The sequence below is a fragment of the Stegostoma tigrinum genome, chromosome 3 (assembly GCF_030684315.1).
Source record: "Stegostoma tigrinum isolate sSteTig4 chromosome 3, sSteTig4.hap1, whole genome shotgun sequence".
Lineage (NCBI taxonomy): Eukaryota > Metazoa > Chordata > Chondrichthyes > Orectolobiformes > Stegostomatidae > Stegostoma > Stegostoma tigrinum.
The window spans coordinates 113,769,225-113,785,992 of NC_081356.1; the positions used below are offsets into that span (position 1 = coordinate 113,769,225).

General features: G+C 42.8%; 1 protein-coding gene across 4 annotated transcripts in view; it reads left to right on the forward strand.

The window, feature by feature from the left end:
* casp3b (caspase 3, apoptosis-related cysteine peptidase b) overlaps positions 1–16,768 on the forward strand; it is a 39,598-nt gene that overhangs the window by 10,282 nt on the left and 12,548 nt on the right. Inside the window, exons 3-4 of one of the 4 annotated variants that reach the window (XM_048525912.2) lie at positions 3,147–3,219; positions 16,211–16,344. In XM_048525912.2, the coding sequence (XP_048381869.1) occupies positions 3,152–3,219; positions 16,211–16,344 (202 nt within the window). In that variant the 5' untranslated portion in view covers positions 3,147–3,151. Of the gene's footprint in view, positions 1–3,146; positions 3,220–16,207; positions 16,345–16,768 lie in introns of all 4 variants that reach the window. The other 3 variants (XM_048525920.2, XM_048525897.2, XM_048525904.2) reach the window with 3 other exon arrangements.

A 16,768-nucleotide genomic window follows, 5' to 3' on the forward strand; every position in this document is an offset into this window, starting at 1 on the left:
TCAAGTAAGGAGACCAAAACTGCACACATTACATCAGCTGTGACCTCACCAGGACTCTCTACAGTTGCAGCATAGCCTCCCTGTTTTTAAACTCCATCCCTCTAGCAATGGCAGGCAGAATTTAATTTGCCTTTTTAATTACCTGCTGCACCTGCAATCCTACTTTTAGCGATTCATGCACAAGGACACCTAAGTCCCTCTGCACAGCAGCGTGCTGCAGTTTTTTACCATTTAAAACATAGTCCAGTTTCCTGTTATTCTTGCCAAAATGGATGACTCATACTTATCAACATTGTACTCCATCTGTCAGACCTTTGCCCACTCACTTAGACTATCTGTATCCCTCTGCGGACTTTCAGTGTCTTCTGCACAGATTGCTCCACCACTCACCTTAGTGTCATCTGCTAATTTTGACACACCACACTTAGTCCCCAACTCCAAATCCCCTGGGTAAATTGTAAACAATTGCGGTTCCTGAGGCACACCACTAACCACTGACTGCCAACCAGAAATACACCCATGTACCCCTACTCTTTGCTTTCGACTCATCAACCAATCCTCCATCCATGCTAATACATTACCTGTAATACCGTGAAACTTTCATGTTACGTAGCAGCCTTCGGTGTGGCGCCTTGTCAAAAGCCTTCTGGAAATCCAGATACACCACATCCACAGGTTCCCCATTGTCCACCATGCAAGCAATGTCCTCAAAAAGAATTCCCCCAAATTAGGTAAACATGACCTACCCTTCGTGAACCCATGCTGGGTGTTTCCTATGGGATAATTTATATCCAGATGTCTTGCTATTTCTTCCTTAATGATTGAAGCATTTTTCCCACTACCAAAGTTAAGCTAACTAGTCTATAGTTACTTGCTTTTTGTCTACTTTTTTTAAACAGTGGTGTCACATTAGTTGTTTTCCAATCTGTGGGAACCACTCTAGAATCCAGTGAATTTTTGTAAATAATTACTAGTGCATTTGCTATTTACCCCATCACCTCTTTTTAGTACCCTGGGACGCATTTCATCATGGCCAGGAGACTTGTCTACTTTTAGCCCCATTAGTTTGCCCATCACTGCCTCTTTAGTGATAATGGTAGTTTCTAGCACTCTGCTATAACCCTCTTGCCATTAGTTTTCGGCATGTTATTTGTGTCTTCCACTGTGAAGACTGACACAAAATAACTGTTTAATGCCTCGGCTATTTCCTCATTCCCAGTTATTAAATTTACCTTCTCATCCTCTAAAAGACCAATGTTTACCTTTGCCACTCTTTTACGACTTAGATATTTATAGAAACTTTTGCTGCCTGTTTTTATATTCTGTGCTAGTTTACTCTCGTAATCTCGCTTACTTTTCTTATAACATTTTTTGTGGCTTTCTATTGGCCTTTAAAGATTCCCCAGTCTACTAGTTTCCCACTACTCTTTGCTTTTTTGTATGTGTTTCTTTTCAGTCTGATACTTTCCTTTATTTCCTTAGACATCCATGGCTAGCTCCCTCTTCCAACAGTTCTTCCTTATCACTGGAATATAGTTTTTCTGAGCACTCTGAAAAATCATTTTGTAAGTCCTCCACTGTTCCTCAATTGACCCACCATAAAGTTTTTGCCCTCATTCTACCTTAGCTAACACCTCCCTCATTCCTTCATAGTCTCCTTTGTTAAAGCACAGGACATAGGTACTGGATTTAACCTTCTCACACAATATCTGTATTTTAAATTCGACCATACTGTGATTTGCTCCTTCCGAGAGGATCCCTAACTGTGAGATCATTAATTATTCCTGTCTCATTACACAGCACTAGATCTAGGATAGCTTGCTCCCTTGTAGGTTCCATTTCATATTGTTCATATTGTTATCGACCAGTAAGCTTTGCATCTGTCATTGGGAAAGTGCTACAGTCTATTTTACAAGATATAATAACAATGCATTTAGAAATACATAATACCATGCAGAGTCAGGATGGCCTCAAGAAGCAAAAATTACCCTGACAACTGTGTTGCTACTCCTTTGGGGAAATTATAAGCAAAATAATTAGGGGGACAGAGAGAAAATATTTTGGATTTCCAAAAGCTGTTTAAGGCAACTCTCAAAGCTATAAGAGCCCACATGCTGGCCTTTGTATGTTCGTTAGCCAATCCTCTGTCTATGCTAACAGAAGACAGCCTTGATACAAGGGTGACGTTTTCAGGATGGCAACCTGTAATTAGTGGTACGCCACAAGGATCAGTGCTGGAGCTACAGTTACTGATATATAAATGACTTGGTTGAGGGAAGTGAATGTACTATTGCTATGTTTGCAGATGAAATAAATATAGGTGAGAAGGCAAGTAGTGAGGATGACACGAGTGGTCTGCAGAAGTTAAGTCAGTGGGCAAAAGATTGGCACTTGGAATATAGCGTTGGAAGATGTAATGTTTTGCATTTTGACAAGAAGAATAGAAAAACTTCATTATTTACATGAGGAAGGATGGCAGGAAGATGTATCATAAAGGAATTTGGGGTATCCTTGTGCATGAATCACTGAAAGCTAGCATCCAAGTTTTTTGACCACAGAACAGGCAAATGAAATGTATGCCTTCATCCCAAAGGGAATGGAATATAAAATTAAAGAGGTCTTTTTAAAAGTATGCAACACACTAGTCAGATTGCAGCTGGAATATTGAATAGTCTGGTCCGCTTATATAAAGAAAGATATGCCAGCATTGGAGACCATTGAGAAAAGCTTCGTTAGGTTGATTCTGGGTATGCATTTATTATGCGAGGTTAAGTAGGTTGGGTTTGTACTCCTTTAGAAGATTATAGAATTGAGAAAAATGAGAGCAGGTCTTATTGAAAGGGCCAAATGATCTACATGTGCAACTAAATCCTTCAGTTTTATGGTTGTACACATCCTAACTCAGGTTGGCCTATCTGTGTGTGGTCAATTTGCTGATATCAGAATTCTCCTTCTCAGTGTTTTGTTTTTAAGAACTGATTAGGTATTCTCAAACTGCCAAAGTTGGGTTACTGGTCTCTGTGCATGATTCATCTTTTTCAAATTGTTCAATATTTTCTATATGCAAGTGCTTGTTGTTGATGGTATGTTATGTAGGCATATTACTCAAATATGAAATAACAAGCATGTTTTTATTTTAATTTTAGTAGCAATGGCTGATACGAGAACAATGTCTGGTGGTGATACTGTTGATGCACAATCCAGTACAATCTATGAAGGGTGAGATGGATTCAGTTTCTTTTTAACATAATATACTTACTTTAGATGATTAAGAACTCCTTAAGCAGTTTTTAGCACCCTCATCAAAAGTATTCTACTGTAGATGGATTGTGTATTTAGCTGAGCACTCACAGTAATTTATAGGGCTAGTGCAGTGACTTTTACTAAATCAGTCTGCCTATAAATACAGATGAGTTTAATGAGCACCAAATGTCCATTGCAATTTCAGTAGTAATGTAAAAATATTTTTAAGATGCTGCATTTGAATCACTTTTACATCAGCAAAATAGGATTTCAGACCTTGAGGAAGCCCGAATGTAGTTATTATTAATTTACTGATGGAACTAATATTGTACAAAGTTAGACTTTAAATACCAATTGTATGACAATAGATTCTATGGGGAGCAAATAATCATAATGTGACTGAATTTACTATTAAGTATGAAAGTAACTTTGTGGGGAGAAAAAATACAAAACTATGAACATATGAAATAGGAGCAGATGTAGGATATTCTTTTCAAGCCTGCTCTGCTATGGCTAATCTATTTGTTTTGACTTCGACATTCTTATCAGCCTTAATAATCTTAGATTCTTAGGCATGAAAATAAGTCTGTCTCCTGTCCAGTGATTCTGCTTCCACCGTCTTCTGAAGCAGAGGATTCCAAGTAGAGTAATTCTGAAGGGAAAGAAAATTACCTTTATCTGTAAGACCGTAAGACACAAGAGCTACGCGGCCCATCGAGTCTGCCATTCATTCATGGCTGATCGGTTCCTCAACCCCATTCTCCCGCTTTCTCCCCTTGATAATCAAGAACCTATCCATCTCAATGACCTCGCCTCCACAGCCTTTTGTGGCAGTGAATTACATAGATTCACCATTCTCTGGCTGAAGAAGTTTCTCCTTATCTCCGTTCTAAAAGGTTTTCCCTTTACTCTAAGGCTGTGCCCTTGGGTCCTAGTCTGTCCTACCAATGGAAGCATCTTCCCAACATCCACTCTGTCCAGGCCATTCAGTACTCTGTAAGCTTCAATTAGACCCCCCCCCCCCCCCCCCGCCATTCTCCAATAAGTGTAGTCCCAGAGTCCTCAAACGTTCCTCTTCCTGGGACCATTCTCGGGAACGCCCTCTGAATCTGCTCCAGGGCTAGTACATCCTTCCTGAGATATGGGGCCCAAAACTGTGCATAATACTCCAAATGTAGCCTGACCAGAGCCTTTTAAAGCCTCAGTCGTACATCCCTGCTTTATGTTCAAATCCTCTCAAAATAAATGCCAACATTGTATTTGCCTTCCTAACTGCTGACTCAACCTGCAATTTTACCTTGAGAGAATCCTGGCCGACAACTCCCAAGTCTCTTTGCGCTTCAGACTTCTGAATTTTCTCCTCGTTTAGAAAATAGTCCATGCTTTTATTCTTCTTGACAAAGTTCACGAGCTCACACTTTCCAACGTTGTACTCCATCTGCCACATTTTTGCCCACTCTCCTAACCTGTCCAAATCCTTCTGCAGCTTCCCACCTCCTCAATACTACCTATCCCTCCACCTATCTTTGTATCGTCTGCATACTTAGCCAGAATACCCTGAGTTCTTTCATCTGGATCAGTTAATGTATGAAGTGAAAAGTTATGGTCCCAATACTGACCCTTGTGGAACACTACTTTGTCATCGGCTGCCATTTGAGAAAGATCCCCACTCTCTGCTTTCTGCCAGACAGCCAATCTTCTATCCATGCTAGTACCTTGCCTCTAACACCATGGGTCCTCATCTTACTCAGCAGCCTCTTGTGCTGCACCTTGTCAAAAGCCTTCCTGAGGTCTGGGTAGACAACATCTATTGGCTTTCCTTGATCTACCCTGTTTTTTACTTAGAACATAGGACAGTATAACACAGTACAGGCCCTTAAGCCCACGATGTCGTGCTGAACATTTTACCCTAAACCTAAGGTCTGTCTAATTTCCACCGCTACCTTACACTATCACCCATATGCCTATCTAATAGCCGCTTAAATGCCCCAAATAAGGCCAACTCCACTACCCTCTCTGGCAATGCATTCCACACCCCTACCACACTCTGAAGAAAGAATCTACCTCTGACGTCTCCCCTATATCTACCACCACTCACTTTAAAACTATGCCCCCTCATAATAGCTACCTCCACCTGTGGAAAATGTCGCTGGCTGCCCACTCTATCTATACCTCTGATTAGTTTGTATACCTCTATCAAGTCACCTCTCATCCTTCGTCATTCTCAAGAGAAAAGCCCTAGACTTCTCAACCTTTCCTTATAAGACCTTCGCTCCATTCTAGGCACCATCCTGGTAAATCTCCTCTGCAACCTTTTCCAATGCTTCCACATCTTTCCAGTAATGAGGCGAGCAGAACTAGACATAATACTCGATATGAGTCCAAACCAGGGTTTTGTATAGCTGGAGCATAACTTCATGGTTCTTCAACTCAATCCCTCTATTAATGAAAGCTAACACACCATACGCCTTCTTAACAACTCTATCCACCTGGGTGGCAGCTTTCACGGAACTGTGAACATGAACCCTAAGATCACTCTGCTCCTCCACGCTGCCATGAATCTTGCTGTTAACCTTGTATTCTGCTTTCAAATTTGTCCTTCCAAAATGAATCGTGTCACATTTTTCAGGGTTAAACCCCATCTGCCACTTCTCAGCCCAACTCTGCATCCTATCAATGCCCCTTTGTAACCTAGAACAGTCCTCCACATTATCCACAACTCGACCCAACTTCGTATCATTCGCAAACTTACTAATCCACCCTCCCAGTCCTACATCCAAATCACTTACAAAAATCACAAATCGACGAGGACCCAGAACAGATCCTTGTGATATACCACTCATGACTGAGCACCATGTTGAATATTTTACGTTCACTACCACCCTTTGTCTTCTAAGGTCAGCCAATTCTGAATCCAATCTGCCACAATTTTCCCCCATCCCATGTCTCCTTACCTTCTGCATGAGTCTATCATGGGGAACCTTATCAAACGCCTTACTTAAATCCATGTAAACCACACCAACTGCTCTACCTTCATCCATGTGCTTGGTCACCTCTTCAAAGAATTCAATAAGGTTTGTGAGGCATCTACCCCTCAAAAATCCATGCTGACTATCACGAATCAAACTGTGCCTATCTAAGTGGTTATAATTCCTGGCTAACAGATAGGATTTTCCAATAATTTGCCCACCACTGAAGTAAGACTAACTGGCCAGTAATTTCCAGGGTTATCCCTATTCCCTTTTTTGGAACAAGGGAATGATGTTTGCCACTTTCCAATCTTCCAGCACTATACCTGTGGACAGTGAGGACGAAAAGATCATCGCCAAAGGCCCTGCAATCTCTTCCCTCGTTTCCCATAGAATCCTTGGATAAATCCCATCAGGCCTGCGGTACTTAGCTACCTTCAAGTTCCTCAGAATAGTACATCTTCCTTACTAACATCCACCTGCTCTATCAGCCTGTTTCACACTGTCCTCCCCCACAACTAGGTCCCTCTCAGTTGTAAATAGCCAAGAAAAGTATTCATTAAGGACCTCTCCTATCTCTTTAGGCTCTGTGCACAAATTCCCTTCACAATCCTTAATCGGCCTTACCCTTTCTGTGGTCATTCTCTTATTCCTCGCATGCATGTGAAAAGCCATGGTGTTTTCCTTGATCCCGTCTGCCAAGGTTTTCTCATGCCCCCTTCTAGCTCTCCTAAGCCCTTATTTCAACTCCTTCCTGGCTAATGTGTATCCCTTTCAAGCCTTTTCCAGTCCTTGTATCCTAAATCTTATATAAGTATCCTTCTTCCTCTTAACTAGTCATTCAACCTTTCTCGAGAACCAAAGTTCCCTTACTCAACTGCATCTTCTCTGTCTGCTAGGGACAAATATATCGATCGCACGCAGTATTCACATCCTTAAACAATCTCCACATTTCGATAGTGCTCTTCCTGTAATGGCCATAACAGCATAGTTCCAAGTTCTGACCCATGCTCTAAGTTCATCCGCCTTATTTCTGATACTTAGCATTGAAGTATGCACAGTTCAAACTGTCCTTGTGTCCACAATTACACTCCATCAACTGCATTTCTTTATTAACAACGTCACTCCCTGTGGTGTCTGTTGGAAAGCTGAATACCTCATCCTCTGAACTACAAATCCGGTTCCTCAAAGAATTCTAGCACGTTTGTCAGGCATGACCTCTCTTTGAGGAAACCATGTTGACTTTGCTGTACTTTACCATATACTTCCAAATATTCAGAAATCTCATCCTTTACAATGAACTTCAAAATCTTACCCACGACGGCGGTTAGGCTAATCGGCCTGTAATTTTCCGCCTTTTGCCTTACTCCCATCTTAAAAAGGAGTGTCACATTAGTGATTTTTCCAGTCCTTTGGAACCCTCCCTGACCCTAGTGATTCCTGAAAGATCACCACAAACGCTTCCATTATCTCTTCAGCTATCTCCTTTAGAACACTGGGGTGTAGTCCATGTGGACCAGATGATTTATCCAACCTCAGGCAAATTAGTTTTTCTAGCAGTTTTCCTTGGTGATGGCTACCATACTCAGCTCTGCCCCCGACTTTCTTGAAATTTTGAGAGATTACTCTTGTCTTCTACCATGAAGACTGATGTGATGTAATTATTTAGTTCCTCAGCCATTTCCTTGCTCCCCAATATTATTTCTGCACCATCATTTTCCAGTAGTCCAATGTTCACTTTTGCCTCTCTTTTGCCCTTTTATAGACCTAAAGAAATGCTTGCTGACTTCATTTATATTACTGGCTAGCTTACCCTCATATTTAATCTTCTCCCTCCTTATTTCTTTTCTTCGTTGCCCTGTGTTGGTCTTTGTAAGCTTCCCAGTCCTCTGGTTTCCCACTGCCCTTTGCCACATTATATGCTTTCTTTTTTTGCTTTTATGCTATCCCTGACTTCCTTAGTCAGCCATGGTTGCCTCATCCTGTAAAAATGCTGCTTTTTTCTAGGGATGAATTTTTACTGCATCTCCTGAATTACTCCCAGAACCTCTTGCCATCTCTGTCCAAAAAAGCCGACACCTAATTTTAAACAATGTTACTGTTCTGGAATCACCTGCAAGAGAAAATATCTTTTCACATCCATTTTCCCAACCAAATGGGTGTGTATTTCAGACAGAAATGTGCTGTCATCTACCCCGTGAACAGTGCTTCGTGACTCTGGGAGGACATGACAGATTAGTCACAATATTTTCAGGGCCAAACCTTATTCTGTGCTCAGCCTTTCCTGCACAGCATGCCCCATATTCGCACGCCTTGTGGCATACTCATTTCTCAAGATTTAGATTTATTGTCACTTGTATATAAAAACATACAATAGGAAGTGTTTTTTTCTTCACGTGTTATACACAGTGTCACCCCGTCTCCGCCATCTTGAAACACTGGATATAATGCATGATTTTACTGCAACAGATTCCATCTTTTGTCCTTCTTGTTTGTCCTGTGTTTCTCCTCGAGTTGCTGCTTGACCTCCTCCAGAGCCTCTGAAGTGGACTTCTGCTCTCCTTAATGGGCTCTGGGGTCTCGGTTATGGGCTCCCATTGCTGCCACGGTCTGGACTGTAGCCATGAGTCTTTGGATGCAACGCCACCACACCCGGCACCTTCCCCTGCAACCGCAGGAAATGCTACGCTTGCCCCCACACCTCCTCCCTCACCCCTATCCCAAGCCCCAAGATGACTTTCCATATTAAGCAGAGGTTCACCTGCACATCTGCCAATGTAGTATACTCCATCCATTGTACCCGGTGTGGCTTCCTTTACATTGGGGAAACCAAGCCGAGGCTTGGGGACCGCTTTGCAGAACACCTCCGCTCGGTTCGCAATAAGCAACTGCACCTCCCGGTCGCAAACCATTTCCATTCCCCCTCCCATTCTTTAGATGACATGTCCATCATGGGCCTCCTGCAGTGCAACAATGATGCCACCCGAAGGTTGCAGGAACAGCAACTCATATTCCGCTTGGGAACCCTGCAGCCCAATGGCATCAGTGTGGACTTCACCAGCTTCAAAATTTCCCCTTCCCCCACTGTATCCCAAAACCAGCCCAGTTCGTCCCCTCCCCACCACTGCACCACACAACCAGCCCAGCTCTTCCCCTCCACCCACTGCATCCTAAAACCAGTCCAACCTGTCTCTGCCTCCCTAACCTGTTCTTCCTCTCACCCATCCCTTCCTCCCACCCCAAGCCGCACCTCCATCTCCTACCTACTAACCTCATCCCACCTCCTTGACCTGTCCGTCGTCTCTGGACTGACCTATCCCCTCCCTACCTCCCCCACCTATACTGTCCTCTCCACCTATCTTCTTTTCTCTCCATCTTCGGTCCGCCTCCCTCTGTCCCTATTTATTCCAGAACCTTCACCCCATCCCCCTCTCTGATGAAGGATCTAGGCCCGAAATGTCAGCTTTTGTGTTCTTGAGATGCTGCTTGGCCTGCTGTGTTCATCCAGCCTCACATTTTATAGTCTTTGGATGTATGGGTTCTGTACATCATGTTCCCCATCCAACCCTCCTCCAGCTGCTGTAATCGGTGTCCTTTCCCATCCCTTTCACCAATGTTCCCGCTCCTTCAGGCAACTGGCGTAGCTGCAGACCTGGAGTTTCTGCTCAGCCTGTGGAAATTATTCTTGGGACACCTACTCTCTCGCTGAGCGACACTGGGCTGGGTTGAGTTGCATCCGGCTTGTCCTGGTGTCACTGCCGCCGGGGCCGCGTCCTTCGCCTGCTACACTCCATTTGGAGTTGATGGGATTTTTGTCTGTGTCTGCTCAACAGAGATATTTGACAACGCCTTATTTGCTCTCAGCAGACACCTTACATCCCTAATTACGCAACTTTGTTTCCCTCAGCCTCTTGCCCCTCACAACCATGCCTTAAGTTCACCTTCCACAAAATATGTCCTGACCACCTCTGCACACAAACCTTTAGGAACGCTTGCATCTCTGTCACGATCTAACAGGCAGTGGATACCCATGGGAGGTAGCCTTCCAGTGATTGGCACTTTGTCAACTATTAGCAATGCATGTTCACCTCTTCCCCAGGAGGAGGTCTTATTCAAGGTCACTGCAGATGTTGTCAGCAACCTGTCAAAAACATAGGAGGCAGTAGTGCTCAGTCATGTTGAGAGGGCTGAAATTCTGCCTTTATGCTGACATTTGCCTTCATCCAGGTATAACTGTTCATCCTATCTACCGGGCAAGATGCCTGCTGTTTCTAGTGTTGCTGCTGCTGAAGCAGCTGGTGATGGCGGTATGACCTCCACTCTTGAGCTTCAGTGAACTTGGAAATAGGACCAATGCAATATATGTGCATGTACTGATATTCAGAGGGATAGAACATAGAACACTACAGCGCAGTACAGGCCCTTTGGCCCTCAATGTTGCGCCGACCTGTGAAACCAAACTGAAGCCCATCTAACCTACACTATTCCATTATTATCCATATGTTTATCCAACGATCATTTAAATGCCCTTAAACTTGGCGAGTCCACTACTGTTGCAGGCTGGGCATTCCACGCCCTTACTAATCTCTGAGTAAAGGACCTACCTCTGACATCTCTATCTATCACCCCTCAATTTAAAGCTATGTCCCCTTGTGCTAGCCATCTCCATCTGAGGGAAAAGGCTCTCACTGTCCACCCTATCTAATCTCCTGATCATCTTGTGTGTCGCTATTAGGTCTCCTCTTAACTTTCTTCTCTCTAACGAAAACAGCCTCCAGCCCCTCAGCCTTTCGTCATAAGACCTGCCCTCCATACCAGGTAACATCCTGGTAAATCTCCTCTGCACCCTTTCCAATGCTTCCACATTCTTCCTGTAACGCGACGATCAGCAATACCCTAAGTGCGGCCGCACCAGAGTTTTGTACAGCTGCAACATGACCTCATGGCTCCAAAACTCAATCTCTCTACCAATAAAACCTAACACACCGTATGCCTTTTTAACAACCCTATCAACCTAGGTGGCAACTTTCAGGGATTTAAGTACATGGACACCGAGATCTCTCTGCTGTACACTACCAAGAATCTTCTCATTAACCCAGTACTCTGTGTATTCCTGTTACTCCTTCCAAAGTGAATCACATCACACTTCTCTGCATTAAACTCCATTTGCCACCTCTCAGCCCATCTCTGCGGCTTGTCTATGTCCCTCGGTAACCTGCAACATCCTTCCGCACTATCCGCAACTCCACCGACTTTAGTGTCATCCGTAAATTTACTAACCCATCCTTCTATGTCCTCATCCAGGTCATTCATAAAAATGACAAACAGCAGTGGCCCCAAAACAGATTCTTGCGGAACACCACTAGTAACTGAACTCCAGGATGAATATTTCCCATCAACCGTCATCAATTAGCCAATTTTTGATCCAAACCGCTAAATCACCCTCAATCCCATGACTCCATATTTTATGCAATAGCCTACCATGGGGAACCTTATCAAACGCTCTACTGAAATCCATATACACCACATCAACCACTTTACCCTCGTCCACCTGTTTAGTCACCACCTCAAAAGAACTCAATAAGGTTTGTGAGGCACGACCTACCCTTCACAAAACTGTGTTGACTATTCCTAATCCAGTTATTCCTTACTTCATTTAGCGCCTCTCCTATCTCTTCAGACTCCATGCACAACTTCCCACTACTGTCCTTGACTGGCCCTAATCTTACTCTAGTTACTTTTTTTGTTCCTGATATACCTGTAGAAAGCTTTAGGGTTATTCCTTGATCCTACCTGCCAAAGACTTCTCATGTCCCCTCCTGGCTCTTCTTAGCTCTCTCTTTAGGTCCTTCCTGGATAACTTGTAATTCTCAAGCGCCCTAACTGAGCCTTCACGCCTCATCTTTACATAAGCCTCCCTCTTCCTCTTGATAAGAGTTTCAACTTCTTTAGTAAACCACGGTTCCCTCGCTTGACCACTTCCTCCCTGCCTGAAAGGTACATGCTTATCAACGACACACATTAGCTATCCCTTGAACAAGCTCCACATTTCAATTGTGCCCAGCCCCCACAGTTTCCTTCTCCATCTTATGCATCCTAAATCTTGCCGAAGCGCCTCATAATTGCCTTTCACCCAGCTATAACTCTTGCCCTGCGGTATATACCCATCCCTTTCCATCGCCAACCCATCGAATAGTAGTCATGTCACTAGATTAACAATCTAGACATCCATGCTAATATTCTGGAAACACTGGTTCAACTCCTTTCACATCAGTAACTGGAATTTTAATGCACTTGTTGCAAAATGATGTCTTTACCACGACCACGAGGTCTGAGTCTCATTTGAAACTCACGTTGGGGCAGGTATCATACCATGTCCAAACAGGCTGATTGAAATAACTACGTTCAGGTGCTTTGAACAAGATCTATGCCAGTTACGGCTGTTTTCAGAAAACAGAGGACTCTTGGCACATTGGTAATGTCCCAAACCCAGAAAATTGAAGTTCAAGTCCCACCTGTTGCAGAAGTGTCAGAACATGTCTGAACAGGTTGGTTAAAATAACTATATCAGGACTCTTTGGATTCCAGGAGGCTTCCAGAGGATTAGAAAACTGTTAATGTGACACCCCTCTTAAAGAAGGGAGAGAGACAAGGCAGGAAGCTTTAGGCTTGTTAGCCAAATGTCTGAAGACAGAGTCGACATTAATAGATCTTCTTCAGGTTGGAAAGACATTCTATTGGATTGCCCACAAGGACCAGTCCTAGGGACTCAACTATTTGTGATCTATATTAATATTTGGAGAAGGGAGAAGAGTGTAATATATTTATTTTTGCTGATGATACAAAGTTAGATGGGTGGACATGTGAAAAGGACATAATGAATGAGGTGGGCAAAAGCTTGGTAAATGGAATTTATTGTAGGAAAGTGAGAGGCTATGGACTTTGTAAGAAGAATCAAAAAATAGAATATTAATTAAATGGAGGCAGTTTCCAAAAAAAAGTGTAGCACAGAGGGAACTGGGTGTTCTTTTATGTTAAACATAATTACTTGCTATATCTGCACCTTTTAAGAAGTTTCACTCCACGCTCCTGTTTAGTTGTATTTTCTGTGCCACCTGATGTTTTTAAACTTCATACCTGGCCTTCCCTTTGCTGCTGGCTCCAATCCTGGGTTCTCACTTCCTTCCAGAATTTGATCTGAAGTCCTTTCCTCTATCTACTGGCAAACGTCAATCTATGCTGAGCATTGAGTTACATCGTCCAACTTCTTCAACTGTTTGGCCACTGGTTATTATTGGTGCAGGTTCATAGTTCCTTCAAAGTGGCATCACAGGTCGACAGCATGGTGCAGAATATTTCAGAGATAGCAGGAACTGCGGATGTGTAGAACCTGAGATAACAAGGTGTAGAGCTGGATGAACACAGCTGGCCACGCAGCATCAGAAGAGGGTCTAGGCCTGGAATTTCAGCCTTCCTGCTCTGATGTTGCTGGGTCTGCTGTGTTCATCCAGCTCTACACCTTGCTATCTCATGGTTCAGAATGTGTTTGGCATGCTGGCTTTCATTGGTCAGACCACTGAATATAGGAGCTGGGATGCCATGTTGCGGCTGTACAAGATGTTGGTGAGGCCAGTTTTAGAATACTATGTACAATTCTGGTCACCTTGCTATAGGAATGATAAACTAGAGAAGGTACAGAAAAGAATTTACAAGCATATTTCTAGAATCTGGAAGGTTTGAGTTATAAGGGGAGGCTGGAATGTTTTTCCCTGAAGCGTCAGAGGCTGAGGGATGATCTTAGAGGTTTATGAAATTGTGAGGGAGAGAGACAAGGTGAACAGCCAAGGTCTTTTCCCAAGGGTAGGGGAGTCCAAAACCAGAAGGCATAGAGAGAGAGAGATTTAAAAGGGGCAACACTTTCCACACAGGTTGGTGTGTATATGGAACAAGAGGAAATAGTAGAGGCAGGTACAGCTACAGCATTTAAAAGACATTTGGACAGATACGAGAGTCGGGAAGGTTTAGAGGAATATGGGCCAAGTGCAGGTAAATGGAACTAGTTCAGTTTAGGATACCTGGTTGGCACGGACAGATTGGACTGAAGGGTTTGTTTCAGGGTTGTATTGAATGTATGACCCTGTCTCCTCTGCAAGAGAGAATTCCACAGATTCATGATCCTCCAATTAAAAAAATTAAATAAGAGACCCCTTATTTTAAAACTGTTTCCTAGTTTTCCTATAAGGAGAAGAGTCTTTTCAGCATTCATCTTGTTAAATCCCCTCAGGATCTTGTATGTTTCAATAAGATCACCTCACATGCCTCTGAACTTGGATGAACACAGGCCCAACATGTTCAGCCCTTCATCATAACATAGCCCCCACATCCTCGGAATCAGTTGAGTGAACCTTCTTTGAACTGTTTTTAGTGCAATAATGTTTTTTCCTCAAATAAGCTCCCATCCCCCTACCGCATCCCAAAATCAGCCCAGCTTGTCCCTTCCTCCCACCTATCCCCTTGTCCGACCCCCAAGCCCCACCCCATCTCCTACCTACTAACCTCATCCCGCCCCCTTGACCTGTTCGTCCTCCCTGGACTGATCTATCTTGTCCCTACCTCCCCACCTACACTCACCTCTACTGACTCCATTCCCGCCTCTTTTTGACCTGTCTCGTCTCCACTTATCTTCTCCTCTATCCATCTTCTGTCCGCCTCCCCCTCTCTCTCCCTATTTATTTCAGAACCCCCTTTCCCTCCCCCATTTCTGAAGAAGGGTCTAGGCCCGAAACATCAGCCTGCCTGCTCCTCTGATGCTGCTTGGCCTCCTGTGTTCATCCAGCTCTACACCTTGTTATCCCTGTCAATATGAAGTTCAGTTATCTGTCAGTTCCCATACTCATTCATAAGTCTAATATCTAGAAGCAGAAGTAGGCAATTCAGCCCCTTGAGCCTGTGCTGCCATTTAATACGATCATGATTTATCTCTGCCTCAACTCCACTTCCCTGCCTGTTCCCCTTAACCCTTGAACCTGTGTTCAAATATATCCAATCTGGGGTAATGAATTCCACAGATTCACCGACTTTTAAGAGAAGCAATTTCCGCCCCCCGCCCCACCCTCATCTGTCTTACAAAAACTGCCTGAAACCTATTGTTCTAGATTGTAATACAAGAGGAAGCATCCACTTTTCATCTACTTTATCAATACCCTTCAGTATCTTGTAAACCTCAATTAGATCTCCTCTCATTCTCCTGAAATCCAGTGAGTCTAGGTCTAAACTACTCAATCTCAACGTCTGTATTGATGGTGAGATGCATACGAGAACTGCGAAATCAAATGTAGCCTTCAGACTTTGAACATCAGTCTGAGAATTAAGAGCAATAAGATCACCTATTGAACTGAAACTCTAATGGGCTAACTCTGTTCTACATATGAGGAACATGGACTTTATAACAGACATAAAATTTCAGAAGCATTAAGTCAACATTGTGTCAAAATAGCACAAAGTAAACAATCTAATCAAATGAGGTTGTATATGTGGAGAGAAGAAAAGCATTTGTTTGGAATATTCGGAGAAGTTGCCTTCTGTAATATCTAGATAGAGAGAAGATGTAAAGATGCAAGATGTTATAGGCAGGCAACAGAGCAAACAAAGGATGTCAAAAGAAAAAGATTGTCAAGAATTTAGGAAATGAAACTTTCAGTAATAAATGTTAATCTGTTTTTCCATTAAGAGAATTGAAAGTAGGGACAACATTGCATTTTTGAGCCAGTGTAAATATTTTTCACACCACTTTATTATAGAAGTAAAACTGTCTTCTCCCGCACCTTTTGTACTAAGACCAGGACCGGAATATTGAGAAAGGGAATGTCGATCAGTGGTTCACATTGAAATTTGGTACCCTTTGTTTTGTTTTTCTGTTTTGAAATTGCAAAGTTGTATTTGGTCAGATGTTTGTCAAATTTTGTTAAACGCTGAAACTGATTTCTGTTCCTCAGAAGAAGCCAAAAACAACTGGCTGATGATACTCTTGCTGTGGATGCAGTACCTGACCAGTATATAAAGTATAAAATGAGCTACAAACATATTGGCAAGTGTCTTATCTTCAACAATAAGAATTTCCATCCAGTGACAGGTAATTTTAATGCCGTTCTTTTAAGTATGTTTGTGTAGAAAATGAGCACTAACATTGGTTGGAACAGAAAATTTCTATATTTTATTTTCTGTGTAGAACAGAATTTAAGTTGTGCTTGAATCAAAACCAGTGTACGTATTAGTTTATAATCAACTTGGGCTCCCCTTGACTGTTGAGAGATAACACGCTGCTCTGTCTGAAATGTTTATATTTAGACTAGCTTATCTGTCTGAATGTTATAGACTAACATATTAAGATCTTGACTCTCCACAGTATAACTAAATAGTCATGCATTTATGGTAATTTATCAAAGTTTGTAGTGACCCTTAAGTTACCCAAATGACCATAATTTATGAGGCTGTCAATTACTATTTTTAGAAGTGGGAGCCATTGTTGAATTAATGGCTGGAGGGAAAATTGAGGA